Genomic DNA, 17390 nt, shown 5'->3' on the forward strand with positions numbered 1-17390 from the left:
GGTGCTTCGCTGCTGGCTTCGGCTGTCTGGGGCTCGTGGAGCGGAGCTGCGGCAGCAAATGGAGCGTAACGCTGCTCTCGGACCCGTTTCACGCGCAGATTTGGGGCTGGCAATTTCGGTGCTTTTGTTATTATTGGCATTAACTTTCCGGCAGGCTGCTGGGGAAGGAGCATCGCCCCTGGCCGCTGCGTGCGCTGGGCAGCGATAGGGGTCCGGCAGGTCCCTGCGGGCAGCGGTGCTGGTTCTCTCCATGCGTGTACGCACGCGTGCGGTGTGCACATACGTGTGAGTGCGTGCATGTCTACATGCTTGCGTGCGCTCCTTTTCCTGTGGTATCGCGGGCGCGTGCTTGTTGGTGCCTGTGGCTGTAGGAGAGCAGCCAGGCCGGGGCACCGCGGATGTTATTGAGCTGGCACATCTGACAGGGCTCCTCCGAGGTGCGCGCGTTGCTGTAACTGCAGCATTGCCCGTCAGCTCTCTCCTATGGATCGCTTTAATTTTTCTAGTAGTTTGAAACACAGTCTTGTCTCCATGAGCTGGCTTTCCCTGTATCTCTGGAACGTGTAACACTACTCGGGATGTTTATCTGGAATACTTGTCAGGTAAAGCAGGCTTAAAAAAATGAAATACCACCCCCCCCCCCAAGCTTACTTTTATCCTTGTGGTCTCAAATATGTAGGAAATGTTGTAAAGCCACTAAAGCTTCAGTTTTGAACCCGTGCTGCCAGGGGCTCGCTGGCAATCTCCGTGATGAGGCTGGACCGGACGCGGGATCGTGGCGTTCCGGGTAGAGAAATGTGGTGGTTGCAAGGTGCTTGTGCGGTGGCTGCTCCCTGCGAGCCTTAAACATCCTCTCCCCGCCGTGCGTTAAACGCCTCTTTGGAAAAAAAGTGGGAACTCGGAGTCACCCACTTCGCTCTGTGCTGCAGCACAGGGTGGGACCACGCGTGGGTCCTGATGCTGCTGTGAATTTGCTGTTGTTAATTGGCTGCTTAATGAGGCTTCCTGTCCTCTCCGTCGTCGTCGGGGTGAACGGAGAGGGGAGCCAAGCTGGGCGCCTTTCTGCCCCCCCTCAAACACTGGGTTTGGCTTTGGGGCTCTCCCGCATCAGATGGTGGGACTGAGCTGTCCCTAAGGTTGTTTTGGGTGAATTTCCCTGTAAATGCAGCAGTTGTTTTTATTGCCAGGGGCTTGCTCCGAGAAATGTCCCGGGGAAAACATCTGGCCCCTGGTTTCAACCATGAGCGACACCCGGGGGGCACTGGGGGCTCTGAGCTCCTCCGACAGCCTCAGCCTCCCCTTCGGAGTATTTTTAGACCGAGCTGTCATCTAATCTTGACCTCCAGTATGATGTGGGCTAGAAAATATCACTGCCTTTCCAGCATCAAGCCAAGGGTATAATTCACAAATTTTTTTAGACCATTTTTAATTCTGTCTCACCTTGCTGGAGCAACGGGTTGCTAACAGGTATTTTGAGCAAACATGAACTTTTTGGAAGTTTCCGCAGCGGCGATGCTCCCAGCAGGCTGCTGGCGGCTGCGCTGCCGGCACCAGCGCTTTGATGGTCCATTCCAGCACCTGCCTGATGTCCCTGAGCTCGTAATGACTGCAGGGGCTGGGTATTTACCAGATTGCTTTTTTTTCCCTTTTCTGAGCACGGGATGTTAGAACGAGTAGGCTGGCTGTTCCCACTCTTCTCCGAAGTGATTATATTAGCATGGCCTGGGTAGGAGTGGCGGAAATTACAATGAAATACTAGCGGTAGGAAATAAAAATCTAATTAAAAAATAATGACAGATGTGTGTCTGCTTCCAAACCCTGGGCATGACCAGCGTGGCCCCAGGGCAGCCGTGGCGGGGAGTTAGGCGCTGCTGCAGCTGTCAGCGCAAACGCGACGGGCGCTGTGCTCGGGGCTCCCAGAAAATAACGTGGCGAGCAGAAAGCAGGCGGAGGGAGGCAAAGGGCTTTGACCTTTATAAAACTTAGAGGGGGGGATATGTAAATGGATTAGGGTTTGAAAGTTCCCTCAGCCCCCTGGGACTTGCACCCCGAAGTCTGAGTCGGACCCCCTGCAAGTGGGGTGATTCCCCTTCCGCCCCCTCGAGCAATGCCAGGAGGGACCGGCTGCAGCCCACGTGGTGTCACTGCTGGGGGGGCATCGGGGACGGCCGTGACACCGTCACGCGAGGTGGTTTGGGTGGCTTGGGCCTCGCCGCCGTGGTCTGCGTGCATCGCTCTGGCACGTCTGGGAGGGGACTGCCACCGGCCCGGAGCCTGGCTTTGCCACCGACCTGCCAGGTGGCCACAGGGAAGGGCCAGCCCAGCCCCGGCTGTGCGAGGGAGGCACCTGAGGAAGTACCTCAGGTACTCCAATAATAGAAATCATTAATTTTCACCGCTAATGGAGGAACCGCTGCACTGTGAAAAATGTGCGTTGGCTTAGAGGCAATTGAAAAGGCTGGTAGAGATGGGAGCCCCTTAATTTGTTCCAAATTGGTTATTTCACTGGAAGGATGAGAAAGCATCAATTTGAGTATCTTTTTTTCCTTTTCATTTCTGTCAGTCGCTCCCTGGCCATAATGAATTGGACTCGGCTGTAATTTTTATGATTTAAACGATGCCCAGAATAAAGGCTGAACTAATCTGGGACTCCGGTCTCCCCCCCAAGCTCTCCGTCTTTCAGAAGGACCCTGACCTCTCCCCCCCCCCCCATCCCCCAGAGCTGAAGGCGATGGTGGGGAGGGGCAGGCGGGGCTTTGGGGAGCGGAGCCCCGATCAGTGTTCAATGCTCGCTGCCTCCTTTCTGCCGCTGCCCCGGGTCGGGATTAGCCCAGCTCCTTCCCCAGCTCCTCGGTACCTGTCGCGGAGATCAGCGAGGTCTTGGCTGGGCTGCACCAGCCCCGGCAGCGATGCCGGCCACGATGTGGGGGACGCCGAGCCGGTCAGGGCTGGACGGAGGCTCTACAAGGGGGGCCATCGCTAAATGCTGATTTTTCAGATCATTAGCTGACAGAGAGGGAGAGTTGGGAGTTAAAATCCAAGGGGTGGTGGGCTTGATGCTTGTGGACATGGGGAGGAAAAGGCGCTTGATAGAGCAAGACCTGCGTCCAGTTTTGCTCCTCAGAAATCGTTTATTATATCAGTTGTGCAGGTTACCGCTCCCTGCAGCTCCCGGGGTGCTGAATGCAGCCGAGCTGCCTCTCACGGACCGGGTACATCAGCTGGGAGGGAGCCCGGGGTGGGAGATTACCTTGTCTCTGCTTCTGCTCTTGCTCCTCAACAAAAAGGCTTTGCCCTTCTCGGCTGCTGTATCGCAGGGAGTAAACTGGCCCCGTCTGTATCGCAGGGAGTAAACAGCCTCCCGGAGCTGGGGTCGCTGGTGGGGGAGAAACGAGCACTGCCCCCCTCTCCAGCCCAGACAAATAATCCTGTTTGTGGCCATGCCCGGGAGTTTGCAGAGATGTCATCTGAGTTTATTTCAAGGCTTGTTCCCTGCCAGCTCAAGTCACGCAGCAAAAGGTTGTGACGAGGCTGTGCAGGGGAAGGAGGCGCGAGGCAGCATCCTGCAAGCTGGTAGTGGCTGGGGGGGGCAGGGGGTCCCCGTGTCAGCCACTCGGGGGGCTGCTTTCTCTACCAGCACCCCACGATCGCCTCTCTGTGGCCCACTGCCTGCTCAGGCCCCTCTGTAAGGACCTGAGCTGCCCAAGCCAGAGCCCCTGTGCCGGCAGCGGTGCTGGAAGCCCCCCCCAGCAGATGAGGAACAGCCCCCCGAGCACCCTGGAGATGTGCAGGAGAGCTGGGACAGAGCAGGGAAATATTGGGGTCCCCCCAGCGTGTGCCCCATCCCCTTCCCTGAGCCAGGGCGCCCGCTCCTCCCTGCGACCCTCCGGTCTCTTTGCAGCGATGCTGCAGAACAGCAGATCCCGCAGGAGGAGCCAGCCCTGCCAGATCTGCCTGTCCAGGCAACAGCCCTGGGGGGGTTGCAGAAGTATTTTTAATTTGTCTGAGCTGACACGGTGTTGAGTGCTGTCTCCCTCGCAGAGGGACGGCTCTCTCCTACACAAGACAGCGGCTCCTCGCAGCCTGCCTTCCTCCGCCATGCACAGCAGAGATTAAATTGAACTGTCACCACCTTCGGGTGCGAGGGATGCCGCGGTGGCGGTGGTGGGCAAAGCCGGCGATGGGGCTGGGGCAGCTCCCGTGCCCCCTCCCCTGCACCCTCCTGCGCGTGCCCCTGCCGCTCCCGGCCCCCGGTTCCTTTTGGGACCTGTCGTAGATGGGGCTTTGGGTGCAGAGGGGGAGCGGGGACCTGGAGGGCAGCGTGTTCCTTCCCTCCTCCCAAAATCCTCCCTGTGCAGAGCTGACACCGCAGCCCGCCTTGGGCAGCGTGCCGGGGCTTTCCCACCCTGTCCCCGTGCGATGGATGGCGAGGGAGGGGAGGAGGGCAGCTGGTGGAGCCAGGCACCACGGGGTGGGCAGGAGAGCCGGCGGGCTGCGAGGGGATGGGGCTCTCCTGGGTTAGCAGCATCGGGAGCACCAGCAGCTCCGCTTCCCTGCTGGAAAAGCGTGAGTCATTCCCCAGAGACTGAGAGACTGGCTTAAAGCAGAGAAGGAAAACAAAATCTCATAAATATGTTGGGACTCAAGGATTTAGTATCTTTCCCAGTAGTATGGCTGGGTTTGCAGTCTCTTCTGTTCAGCTTCTTATAGGTGCAATGAAAAACCCTCAGGGAACGCAGCCCCCAGACGGGGGGCTGAAGTGCTGGCAGGGGGTGCCAGGGTCTGGCCCCTCGGCATCCCCAGCGGGAGCTGCGTGCCTCGGGTTTGCTTCAGCCGCTGAAGGCGTGGGGCTCAAATGGAAACTGTGGCTCATCGGGCAGTGGCCGCCCTCATGCCATGCTGATGATAAATGTGCTCGTGCAGACAGGGCACCTGCCCGCCGAGCTCTCTAGGCATGTCACGGGGGAGAAAAATAGCAATGATCGAATCAAACCAAGGCTGCTGCTGCTGCATAGGAGTAAATAGAAATATTTCCATTTCAGTTCCTTTAGGAAGGATGTCTGACATCCTGCAGGGACGCAAGGGCAGGGATGCTCGTGAGGGTCAGGGACATCCTGCAACCACTGCCCAAAATCCACGTTAAAGCTGGAGGCTTCCAACAGAAATGTGAATTTATGGAGAAAAGGAAAAAAAAAAAAAAAAGGGCAATTAAAAGACTGTTTCACATGAGGCGTTTCAGCTGTTTCCTGTAGCCTCCCCACTGCAGGACCCCAGGCAGAGGCACGCAGGGCAGAAGAGACCAGCAGGTTCAGCCGTGCTGCCCCCCAGCGCGAAGCAGGCAGAGCCGCCCCGCTTACCCTGGAGCCTGTGGGGTTCTCCCAGCACGCCCTGGTTTCCCAGCCCTCTCCCCGGGTTCGGCGTGCCTCGGCAGGCACCCGGGGCCTCTACCCGGCCGCTTGGCCCCTGGCAGGTGCCTGCGTGTCTGTCCCCGTCCCCCCCTTGCTCCCGCGAGGCCGCCGTGGTTTGGCGTTAATGGGGGCGAGGACGCTCGCTGGGCACTGAGCTGGGCTGCTGACGGGGCTGGAGCTGCTCCTGGTGGGTTACGGACCCCTCCAGAGCCGGGGGCCCTTCGCAAAGCAAAAGGGCGCAATAATTACGGTCCCCCACGCTGGGCCGGCAGCTTTCAGCTTCCCCAGCTGATGCCTGTCTCCCTGCCCGGGGCTGGGGCAGGGTCTCCTCGCCCCGCGCAGGGGCTGCCGTGTGCGGGGGGCTCTGCAGCAGTGGCTTGCCCGTCAGTGAGGCGCCCCGTTGAGCCGCCGACCTGCCCCATCTCCCTGGTTTCCTGGCCGTGCTCAGAGAGGAGCCCGGGCCCCGCTGCGATGCCGCGTGCTGCCGCGGTTGGTTTGCCCAGCAGGATTTTGGTGCCCTGCCCGGTCCCCGTTGGTTCTTTTATTGAGTGGTTTTGTTTCCTCACTGTAGATTTTTCCTGCCTGGCTCCCTTTGGCTCATGATAATTATAAGCGACTGCGTTTGTATCGGGTGCTGGTGAAAGCGGAGGGGAGGACGAGCCGTGAGTGCTTTTGCCAAATCCGCCTGTTTTCCAGGACTTTGTGTGGGGCTCCTTGGCGTTCCCCCTCCCCGTCCCCCTGCTCTGGGTTTGGGTGCCTCTCCCGACAGTGCCGGGCAGGAGCAGCCGGTAGGATCGGACCGGGCTGCTCCCTTTGGGAACCGGGGGGGGAAAGCAAGTGTGTTCCTGGACGGAACCCCCCAGTCCTGCCAGTGGATCCCGGTGCAGGGACTTGGCGGCGGCCAAGTGCTACCGGGGCCGTGGGAAACGGGGCTGGCCCCAGCCCGCAGGGCCACCGGCCGCTGCCGCTCCCCGCTGACCTTTACAGTCCTGCTCCGGATGCTGCGAACCAGGGGATGCGGCAGCCTCCTGCCTGAAAACTGATTAAAAAGGCTAAGTCCTCTTTTCTCGCTTGCATTAGCACAAGAATAAATAGTGCATATTTTCACCCCTGGGAGCCCCTTCTCTGGTTTCACCCAGCTCCTGTTAGCATTAACCCTGGCTGAGGTGGCCGGGCAGGAATGTCCCCAGAGCAGGAAGAGCCTCTTGCCCCAGGACATGTGGAGGAGCCTAAAGAGAGGAATTCACTCGGGGGGCCACTGCCGTCCCCTCCCTGGTGTGGAGCCAGCCAGAGCCAGGTACAATGCAGCCCTAATCCAGGCACATACCGTGGGGCCACAGCCCTTGTCGGGGCCTGACTCTGCACCGGGAGCAGGTGGAGTTGGGGCCAAGAGCATCCTCCAGCGCCCGGGCACCGTGTCCGGGTGGGGAATGGGTGGGGGCTTCCCATCGGGGGCTCCCGCGGGACACCAGGGCTCTTTGGGACTTTAGCGTCCTTGGGAACTTTGTTTAGGGGAAAGCAAAGCTGGCGTAAAATCCTATCTTTGGAAGAAGTTGGGGGCTCTAAATTTCACCTGCATTTAATGCTAAAGGAAGGGGGTTTTGGCACGAGTGGAGCCCCTGTGCTCGTTAGGGAGCCCCGGCACGAGGGGGTGGGTGCCAGGCGCGGGTGCCAGTCCCGACGCCAGTCCCGCAGCTACAGACCAGCAGCAGCGCAGCTAAATGGGGTTCGAGCGGGAGCTCGGTCCGAGTCCCGCTGCAGCGTTGGCTCGGGGGCTCGGACCTGCGTTTTGCAAACGCTCAGTGCCTGCGGGCAGGGCCGGAGAGCTGCTTTGCCCCCAGCTGCCCGCTCGCAGGGCGCTCGGGCCCTGGCTCTGCCCAAGCCCGGGGCCACCCGTCCTGGCTGGGGGCAAGCGCTTTTGCAGCTCGTCCCGCTGCACGCCCTCGGCCGAGGGACCCGGGGCCGGGGTCCCGGGGGGGGCCACGAGCCGGGCACCCCGTGCCCGTCACCTTTGCCTCTTGGGGGACGGTGGCCCGGCCGGGGAGCGTGCAGCGTGCCCGGGGCTCAGCTCCCCGTGCGCCCAGCGCCCAGCCACCGCCCCCGCGGCCAGGCCGCGGCCACCGCCGCGCGGCCTTCCCCGTTCCTGGCCACCGCTAGTGGCCACTGCCGCCGTCGGCTGCCGGGAGCCTCCGCGGAGGCAGAGAGTCCTCGCAGCAAGATGGCTGCTCCCATGCTCCCGTGAGCGCGGCGGCAGCCGCAGGCTTTGTTCCCGCCCGGGGCCGGGCCGGGGCCGCGCCGGTGGGACGCCCGCCCCGATGCGCTGAGCGGGGCTGCCGGGGCGGGGGCTGCGCGGCTGCTCCCTGCCTCCCGGCGAGCTTTTTTTTTTTTTTTTTTTGGTGGTTTTGCATTGTTTGGCTGGGTTTGGTTTTTTAATTAGGTGATTTTATATTTCTTTTCCCTTTTAAAAACCAAAATCTGGGAAGTTTGCAGGCCCCCTCAGCCCAAAGCTTATGGCAGCCTTTAAATGGTACGTATGTAGGGGGAGGGCGGGCGTGCGGGTCGGGCACGCAGGGCTGGGTGCTGGGGGTCGCGTGCTGCTGTGCTCACCCTCCCCCGGGCGGGCATGGGGTGCCCGGCACCCAGGGCTGATGCACCCGAGCGCGAGGGTCAGAGCAGCGGCTCGTCCTCTTGCGAGCAAATCCTGCCCAAACTTCCCCGCAGCCAGCGCTCCTGCCCCGCCGGGGCGGGCGGCGGGCGGGGGTACGGCAGTGGCACCCCCTCTCCTGAGCCAGCTCCCCGGCACGCCGCTGGGTCCCTGAGGAAGCCCAGCCCCGCTCTGCCCGAGGCCGCAGCGGCTGGGGAGCCGTGGGCGCGGCGGGGGGTGCCCGGGGCTGGTGCCGGGGCGCGGGAGGTGCAGGACGGTGCCGTGCTGCTCCGCTCCAGCCCGAGCTCTCCGGCCCCGGGTGCCCCGGCCGCTAATTGCTGCTCTTCTCTTTTTCTTTCCAAGGTAGCGGTTTTTTCTGGAGCGAGTGCTGGGGGCTGCGTGTAGGTGGGGATGGGTTTGGGAGCGAATGGGATCGGTGGCAGGGAGGGAACAGAGGAGACGGCCCCCCGGGACCGTGCACCGTTCCGGTTGCAGCCGGGGCGCACCGAGCTCGACACCTGCCCGGCGCGGGGATCGGGGCGGTGGGTCCGGGGCAGGCTGGACACGTGAACCGTGAGCGAGGCTGTCGAAGACGGCAGAGCTGTCCCTGCTGCACGGGCACCTCCTCCTGCTTTGGGGGCGAGCCCCGAGCCCCTCCCGGGCACGGCAGGGGCACCAGCGCAATCCCAGCCCTGGCAGAGCCTGCGTCCCTGGGGAACGTCTGACGGGTGCTGGCAACTGCAGAGGAAACGTTCAGCAAGACGGGTCTGGGCTTTGACTCTCGCGTGGCAAGTCTGTCGCAGTTTCCCAATTAACGTGCCTCTGAGGAGACGCCGCTCTGGCCGGCGCTGGGCGGCTGCGGTGCGGCTCTTGGACCGGCCTGAGGAAGCGGCTGCAGCTTTGTCGGGACCCCCCGGCTATGGGAATCGTCCCCTGGGTGCTCATGGCTGCACCGTGCCGAGTTGTGGGACCAGGCAGGAGACCTGGCTCTGGGAAGCAAACCGAACCAAATTAAATAGGCTAAGAGCAAGATGCAGAGGGAATCTGCATGCCCGTTGCAAGCCTTGAAAGCTTTGTGTTCCCTGCGGGCAGGAGGAAAACTCCCAGCAGGGTCGTGCCCTGGGGTTTCTCTCTGCTTCCTTGGAGGCATGTGATGCTGACTGTGGTTAGAGCCAAGTTTTGGACTAGCAAAGCCCTACTCTGACCTGGGCTGGCTGCTCTGGTCCTTCTGTCCTTGTCCCCCTGCCCTCGCAGGGCTGGCTCGCAGCTCCCAGTTTGCTGGAAGAGCACAGGGTGAGAGCTCCCAGGGCTGGAAGCAGAAGGGTAACGCTCTGAAGATGCACACGTGCCTGGTGAACTGGGACGGGGCTGCTCGGGGAGCCGGGGCCGTGCCACGCCTGGAAGGCAGCAATGGGAACTGCGGGTGCTGAGGGTCCGCACTGCACCGGCCCCGCAGCACCCGCCTCTGCAGGGCGAGGTGCGTGGTGCCTGGCCGGCACGTGGGCTGTGGCTGGGCTTGGAGATGCTGGTGCTGCCTGCTCCTCTGCCTGCTCCTGCCTGGGTGCTGGTGTGTTTTCTCTCTGGACAGAGAGGGGGTTTCCTGGCCCCCAATGCCTTTTTACCAGGTTGTAAACCGGATTTCCGTGATGGAAGAGCAAAGCAGGAGCGCAGCTCCCATCCGGCATGGCAAGAGGCTTTGGTATGTCCACCCTCCGTCAGGAGGAGTTTGATGGGGAGGAGAAGGAAAGGGTGCCCGAAAAGCCAGGCGCAGCCAGACGAAACTCCCAGAGCCGGGGGAAGACTCACGGTTCGGGGCTGGACCTGGGGGGACCAGCAAGGCGGCGAGCGAGGATGGGCGGCTGCTCCTGGGCACCGCGGGGAAAGCGCAGGGGCTGAGGACGGCGACCCCTTCCCCTCCCGCTGTCAGTGAAGGACGTTCCTCGGCCCTGGGGAGGGTGGCCAGGCGAAGGGAGCTCTGTGGCTGCAGTGGCAGCTGGCTGCAGTGCTGGGCAGCTCCACCGCCACCCAGCCACCATCGCCCAGGGCACCCCGAGGGGAACCCCTGCTCCGTGGGAGCGGGTTTTTACAGCTCTGGGAGTTGCGGTATTGCTCTAATGCCTAAATCATGAGGTTTCCCGCTTCTTCCTGAGTGCTGTGGTAACGGCTCTGGTGCTTGGGAGTTTGTTCTTTAGACAAAACCCAAGTTCCTCGTGGGTTTCTCAGCAAGTCACGCTGACTGACAGTATTCCCTGGCTTGTGCTGCTGCTGAATGTCCATTTTCTTTCCTTCTTCTTCTGTGTTTTGGTTCCCCCCTTCCCCACCCTGCGCTGGGTTGTTCCTCCTTCCCCTCCCACCGCCTTTATCAAGGCTCAGTTTGCTTTTTCAATCCAGTTCATGGAAGAATGTGAGGATCAAACTGAGTGGGCCTTAAGTATAGGGAGGGAGTTAAGTGGATGCTTAAATACTTCAGCTATCTGGTTTAAATATGCACGTAAGCGCTTTGCAGCCTCAGGCTCCAGTAGATGTTTGGGAGCCCTGGCTGGAGCAGGCCCTGTGCATCAGCCGCCCCGGGGGAGGGATGCCGGGCTGGGGCCCTGCCTGCGCAGAGCACGGCCCCGCCGCCCCAGGACGCAGCGCGGCTTTGGCAATTTCCTGGGATAGAGACAAGCAAGGGAGGAATGAAAACACACACGTGTGCAGCAAGCACGTGTTTCTGAGCTGGCCTCCGAGTCATCCTCGTTCAGCTCCGGGTCTCTGGCACTCGCCGTCAGCAGCGGGTGCTGCTCCTCGTGGGGCTGAACGCTCTCATTTTTAGACGCTCGGTTCAATGCTGGTTCCGTACCTTCCCAGCGTCAGCTGCGGCATGGAGGTCTGCTCCGATGGGAAGCCGTTTGGGTGTCGCTGTGATTACGAGAAGGACTGTGCGTGTGTGCCAGTCCCACCACTGACGCTAAGAGCTGCCGGTGACACCGATGAGGCGCTCGGTGGGACCCCCCGTGCGGTGCCGGGGCTGTCGCACAGCCCTGCCTGCCCTGAGCGCTGCTGCCGCCGCCGTGCCACCGCTGTGCCACCGCAGCTCTTCGTTAGCAGCCAAGAGTAAACGATGAGCACAGGCTGAGGTTTGCAGGGCCCTAATCCCTTTCCCTTGTGTCTCTTTCATCTCCAGTCGGACCAGGAGAGTTGTAATAGACCTTCTTACTAAATTAAATGTAGAGGCTGCTCTTCCAAGGCACGTTTCAGTTCAACCGTAGTGTTTGATTTCCCAGCCACAGCAATATGGTGCCTCCAGGGAAAAAGCCAGCTGGGGAAACTTCCAATTCCAATAAAAAGTGCAAGCGCTATTTCAATGAGCACTGGAAGGAAGAATTTACCTGGCTGGAGTTTGACTATGAGAGGAAACTCATGTTTTGCATAGAGTGTCGGCAGGCGCTGGTGAAGAACAAGCATGGTAAAGCGGAGAACGCCTTTACTGTGGGCACAGACAACTTCCAGCGCCATGCCCTGCTGCGGCACGTCACCTCTGGCGCACACCGCCAGGCGCTGGCGGTGAACCGGGAGCAGCTGGCTTTCGAGACCCGCGTCCACGGCCACCCAGAGCTGCGCTCGGTCATCAAGGTGGAGGTGAACCCGGCGAAGGTGGCCGTCCTCACCACCGTCTACTGGATGGCGAAGGAGGAGATCCCGGACGAGAAGTGCTCCTCCCTGCTCGACTTCCAGAAGTTCAACCTGTGCCAGGCGCTGCTGGCCTCCGAGCACAGCGAGTACTACCACCCCAGCAGCGTCAGGGAGATGCAGGTGTGTATGCCGGGCTGGGGGCTCTGCACCCACGTTTGACAGCCGCTTTGGGGCCGGCCGGTGCCGCGCAGCCGCCTGCCTGCAAAGCTGCCTGCAAAGCTGCCTGCGCCTGCCGCGTTCAGCAAAGTGGGCTGGGTGCCCGCGCCGACCGGCTGCGGTGGGGAGCTCCGCGCTTCCCAGCGCCCCGTCGAGCGTCACCAGCGCCCGCTTGGCTTTTCTTCGGGTGCTGCGTGTGCGAGCAGGAGCCTTAAGCATGCACCCCCATCCCACGGGCCCCGGTGAAACACAGGGAGGCAAATGTGGGCTCTGCCTCACCAGGGCCAGAGCTGTCTTCGTGGCGAGGATTGCTGGATCCTCCCGGTGACGTGAGCCCGGGAGGGCCGGAGCTGAGTGCCGCGGGGGCGGGCAGCAGGCAGGGCACGGGGCTGGCGTCCCTGGCTCGCGGGCAGAGCAGGGGCTGGGGCCGCTGGCTGCTCAGGAGCACTGACAGCCTCTGCATCAGCGTTTGCTGATGGGCAGACCTCCGTCCCCATCCTCGGGCAGGTAAACACGCCCCATGGGACCAGGGCACGTCCACGATGTGCTTGGGACCACCGGCCCGGTCCGCAAAACCAGGCTGCTCTGGGGCGTGCTCTAGTCCCACGGGGAAGCCGGTGGAGCCAGGCGATGCTCCTGTTCTCCAGGAGTTTCAGTGGAGACTGAAAGTTCCTCCACGTTAAACATCAGCGTGGCACTTTCTCGGTGTCATTCCCTGATTTGACAAACCAGGAGAAGGTGGTGGGCTCCATCGAGGGACCCTCGGGCTCTGGACCTCCCAGACACACAGGGAGACCAGGAGCATCCTCTCCCGTCTGAGCCTGCCAGGCTGCTGGAAGGATAAAAGCTCAGGAGTTCAATTAGCACACGAGTACTGTGGGTTTTTCCTCTTTTGCCCTAAACTGAGTGATCAGAAAGATCAAGTAGCCAGAGAGTTCAGAAAGGATTTTCTTAATTTTACAAATGCTTCATGCCCGTTAAAATCAAATTAATTTTTTAGTGAGTCTTGGCTGTTTGCCAGGCTTTTTAGATTTCTAAAGAGCCTTATTTTGCTGCAGATAGACTAAATCCACTAATTAGATTTCTCAGCCTGAAGTGCTGAGTACAGTGTTCACACACACCGAGGAAGTTTTCCCTTCAAACCGGAGCGTTTGCCTGAAATGGGGAAAATGGAGTAAAGAAGGAGGAGGTGCCGGGAAGTTTTGCTGCTGCTCCTACTCGTGCTGGGCTTGTGAAGCACAGAAGCAATTGCTAAAGTTTGAACCAAGGCAGCAGGTTGTTGGCATCTTGCCTCACTCCCGGCACGGGCAGGGTCTTGGGAGCCCGGGTGACGGGGGGGACGTTGGCTCGGTGCTGCCCGGCCGTGTTTGGTCCTGCTGAAGCCGTGGGGCTCCAACCCCCGGCTCGGGAAAGGGACCCTGGAGCTCTCTGCAGCTTCACTTGGTGGTTGGGCTGCAGGCCAGGAGCAGGAGGAGACGGTATACTAGAAAAAAAGAGTGATTTCCAGCTTGTGTATGTACTTGTAGATACAACTGGCTTAAGGGCTTCTCTCTGATTCGGGATCTTGTGCCGCTTTCGGGGAGATCCGAGGGCGGGAGCCTCGCAGCTTGCTTTGCGCCGGGTGCTGTGCGTCTCCCGTGTGCTTTTGAAGTTCATTTGTGTTTCTCTTTCCCTCCCTGCCTGCCCTGTGCACCTCCTTTAACTGGCTCAGGCAGCGATCGCCAAAGTCCTGCACAACGAGGACAGGCACAGGATAAAAGCCTCACCGTTTGTCGGGCTGGTGGTGGACGAGACGGTGGACGTCCTGGAGCACCGCAACCTCGCCATGTTCACCACCACCGTCTCCCCCTGCAACGGGCAGACCTCCGCCACCTTCCTGGGGAGCTTTGAGCTGCCTGCCGGGGAGGCCTCCACGGTGGCGGGCAAGGTGGGCGAGGTGATGCGCTCCTTCGGCATCCCCACCATGAAGATCACCTGGCTCAGCGCCGACAGCGCCTCGCTGGTGGCCGAGCGGCTGAGCGGGGTGGGGGCCGCGCTGACGTCCCTCTGCCCGCTCCTCATGGAGATGCACTGCCTGTCCCACGGGAGCTCCCTGCTGCCGGCCGAGAGCATCGTCAGCATCGAATACCTCCAGAAATACGAGACCACGGTGGACGCCGTGTACAGGCTCTACTCCAGCTTCAGGGGGGAAAGCAACGGCCTGCATGAGCTGCGGAGCGTCCTGGATCTCTGCGAGATAGACCTTGGGAGCCCCAAAGCCATCCACTGGACTTCTATTTTCCCAGCCGTGGAAGCCATCGATTCCTCGTGGCCCACGCTGGTGCTGCTGCTGGAGAGCGAGGCGGAGCGGTCGCCCGTGGCCCACGGCCTCTGCGAAGAGCTCAAGAAGTTCCAGTTTGTGGCCTTCACCAAGATCCTCCTGGACGTCCTCCCCATCTTCCAGAAGCTCAGCCGCTTCTTCCAGATCGAGGACTTCGACCTGTCCATCCTGAAGCCCATCGTCTCCGCCACAGCCACCACCCTGCAGGCCCAGAAGAGCACCAGTGGCCAGAACCTCCAGGAGTTCCTCAACGAGATGAACGAGCACCCGCAGGACGACCGGGAGGGCGAGAGCCGCCTCTACTACAAGGGCGTTGAGCTGGCCAACTGCTCCAAGGTGCACCTGAAGCACTTTGAGCGCCTGAAGGAGAGCTACCTGGAGAGCGTGCGGGGCAACCTGCTGGACAGGTTCCCCAGCAGCATCCTGGAGGCCATCAGCTCCTTCTCGGCCATCTTCAACCCCAAGTGCTACCCCCAGTCTTTGGAGGACATTGGCAGCTATGGGGTCAGTGAGCTGAATTTCCTCCTGCAGGCTTATTCCCGGGTGGTGGTGAGCGAGAGGGCCCTGAGCGATTTCCCCCTCTTCAAGCGGATCGTCTTCAGCCTCAGCCAGCTCTCCTTCAAGGACCTCTGTGTCAAGCTGGTCTACAGCAACTCTGAGATGCATGAGCTCTTCCCAGACTTTGCTGTCCTCGCAGCCATCGCCCTGGCCTTGCCGCTGGGCTCAGTCCTCGCCGAGAAGATCAGCCGGGGCCGGGAGCTGCTGAAGCGCGGCCGGTCACGCCGCACGAAGGACGAGGGGCTCTCTGACCTCATGAAGATCGCCATCGATGGGCCAGCCATCAACGAGTTTGACTTTGCGTTGGCCATTGAGTACTACGAGAGCATGAGGGAGTCCGGCTTCATCGTGGCACAGGTGAAGTGAGCGGTGGCCGGCGAAGGCAGAGCCCTGCGGGCAGGGAGCCGGGTCCTGCGGGCAGCCCCGAGCGCTGGCTCGATGCTGCCTTTCCTCATCGCTGGTCACCGCCGGGGCCGGGCGGTTGCCGGTGGGTGGTGACCTGCTCCATGCTGGGAAGAGGAATCGGGATCCTTCACAAAGCCAGGCCGGTCCCATGACCACCCCTCCCTCATCCCTGAAACATCTGTCTGAATTGGCCAGAATTTAAAATCTTGGGGCCACCTGAAATCCTAAATTGCGATGAGGTTTTTTTCAAGGGTTTGTTATTATGCTGTTTTAGGGAGATGAAGGCAAATCTTCTCTTGAGCTCAAATGTCACGTTGCCTTTGCACAATGATACCCAGCAGCTTTTACTTAATACTCTGCAAAAATATCTGATTTTTGTTGTTTTGGAGCCTCGAGAATGAATGCAGAAAAAGCAGCGCGTCTTTCTAGCTCTGTGGCAAACCCCGAAATGCCTGGCGGTGTCTTGCTGGTATTCCTTGCGCACAGCACAAAATATTTTTAGCAGTGGCATCAAGTCATGATCATTTCAAGAGCGAGAGACTTAGAGAATGGTATTGTAATCACCAAGGAAATAGTAACTTTTAAATGCATCATTGTGTATATATGTGTATGTGTACATATATAAAAATATATATATAAATATATATATATTAAAAAGGTCTATCTTAATTTTCCTAGTGTTTAAAGTACAAAGATACCTAAAAGGACTTTTTTTGCAATGACAGAATAAATTATAAGCAGGCGTCCAAAAATAATAAATAGCAAATTCCTGGTTTTTTCAAAATGGCATCACATACGTACGTTGCCTTTGCACGCTGAGCCCTTTGCAACCTTGCAACCAAAGAAAGAGTCTTTAAACATCTGCTTTTGGGACAAACTTGAGTTGTTTAGCTTGTGTTTTTCCTTTTAAACATTCCCTTTACCCTGAAGCGAGCGAAGCCATCGGGAGCCCGTGGTGGGCGGGGGATCGGGCTCCTTTGCCGCTGGGTCTGGGTGTGCGAGCGCGGTGGCCGAGCGGGGCAGTTGGTGCTGCACGGCATGTGGGGTGTTACGGGGCTTCTCTGGTTTTAACTTGGAGGGATGTTTCCTTCAGTTCTGTCGGGGTGGGGTGAGAAGACCCTTCTGACCGATTTTAATCTGCAATAAAGCCAACGCAGCAGCCTGGAGCATCGTGTCGGTCTAATACCGAGTGCTGGGTCCTCCCGCGGGATCCGGCTCCGCTCCTTCCCTGGGTAAGTTGACGCCGTCCCGCAGATGCAGGGTCCGTGTTTGGCAGGATTTGCCCCCGATGTCCGTAACTCTGACGGTCCCCGTTGGTCCCATGCGGTTGCCTCCGGCTGGGACTTGTGCTGCAGCAATATGGAAGGGCTGGGGGGGGGGCTCGCGCTCGCCGCTCCCCCTCCTCCGGCGTGAGCAGCCGCTGCCGGTGGTGGACGGACCTTCCTCTGCCCCAGCCCTGGCTTGCGGAGCCGCTGCAGCCGCCGGAGAGCAGCCTGGGTGGCTGGAGGGGTCGCACGGCCCTGGGAGCAGTACCCAGCCAGCACGGCTGCCTCCCTTGCTGGGGTCCCCCGTTGCTCTGAGGGGCGGTTTGCCATCTGTGCCACCCAACGGGTACCGCGGCCCCAGACCCCCGTGTCGGATGTATGGACGGGGTGTTCGGGGGTGCCTGGCGGTGTCTCGCAGGCTCCCGCGGGCACGCTGTGCCCTGCACTTGCGCTGGAGGCAGGGAAAGCCGGGATTTCTGTCTTCGGTGCTGGCAGCCGGTGACCGCTGATGGCCTGGGGTCCGTGTCCTTCCGGCTGATCCGTAAGGTGGAGACGCTGGATGATGGCAAGTGTATTTGGGTGAAGGCTGCTCGCTCACAAGCATCCCCCGGTTCAGGTTTGTGGTTCTCGGCGTGACCTTGTCCCGCAAGCCGGGCTTTGCTGCGGGCTGCTTTCTGTCCAAACCGTGCGTGCAGAAGAGGTGGCTGCGGCTGTTGAAAGCTGGAAATAGGAGGATTTATCAGGGTGGTGCTCACAACGTGCACCGTCCTCACGTTCCCAGGGAGGCTGGGAACCGGCGTCCGTGCCAGAGCACGTTGCACAGAGCAGCTCTGCAGCCCCCGGGGGGGCTCGGCCCTTCCTTTCCCTTGGGCTCTGCTGGAGCTGGGCGGGATGGAGGGGCTGCGCTCGGCCGAGGCCGGTCCTGCTGCGGGGACTGCTGTGGCCGCGGAGCAAGCCCG

At 60.5% G+C, this 17390-nt stretch overlaps 1 protein-coding gene across 6 annotated transcripts in view; it reads left to right on the top strand.

The window, feature by feature from the left end:
* Window positions 1-16182, top strand: part of C22H17orf113 (chromosome 22 C17orf113 homolog) — a 35393-nt gene extending 19211 nt beyond the window's left edge. The window contains exons 1-3 of one of the 6 annotated variants that reach the window (XM_072886032.1): window positions 7595-7935; window positions 11319-11847; window positions 13595-16181. In XM_072886032.1, the coding sequence (XP_072742133.1) occupies window positions 7919-7935; window positions 11319-11847; window positions 13595-15127 (2079 nt within the window). In that variant the 5' untranslated portion in view covers window positions 7595-7918 and the 3' untranslated portion in view covers window positions 15128-16181. Of the gene's footprint in view, window positions 1-7594; window positions 7936-7967; window positions 9752-11218; window positions 11848-13594 lie in introns of those variants that run through there. The other 5 variants (XM_072886033.1, XM_072886036.1, XM_072886035.1 and 2 more) reach the window with 5 other exon arrangements.
* Window positions 16183-17390: the final 1208 nt, after the last annotated feature.

Source organism: Ciconia boyciana, chromosome 22 (assembly GCF_034638445.1).
Source record: "Ciconia boyciana chromosome 22, ASM3463844v1, whole genome shotgun sequence".
NCBI lineage: Eukaryota > Metazoa > Chordata > Aves > Ciconiiformes > Ciconiidae > Ciconia > Ciconia boyciana.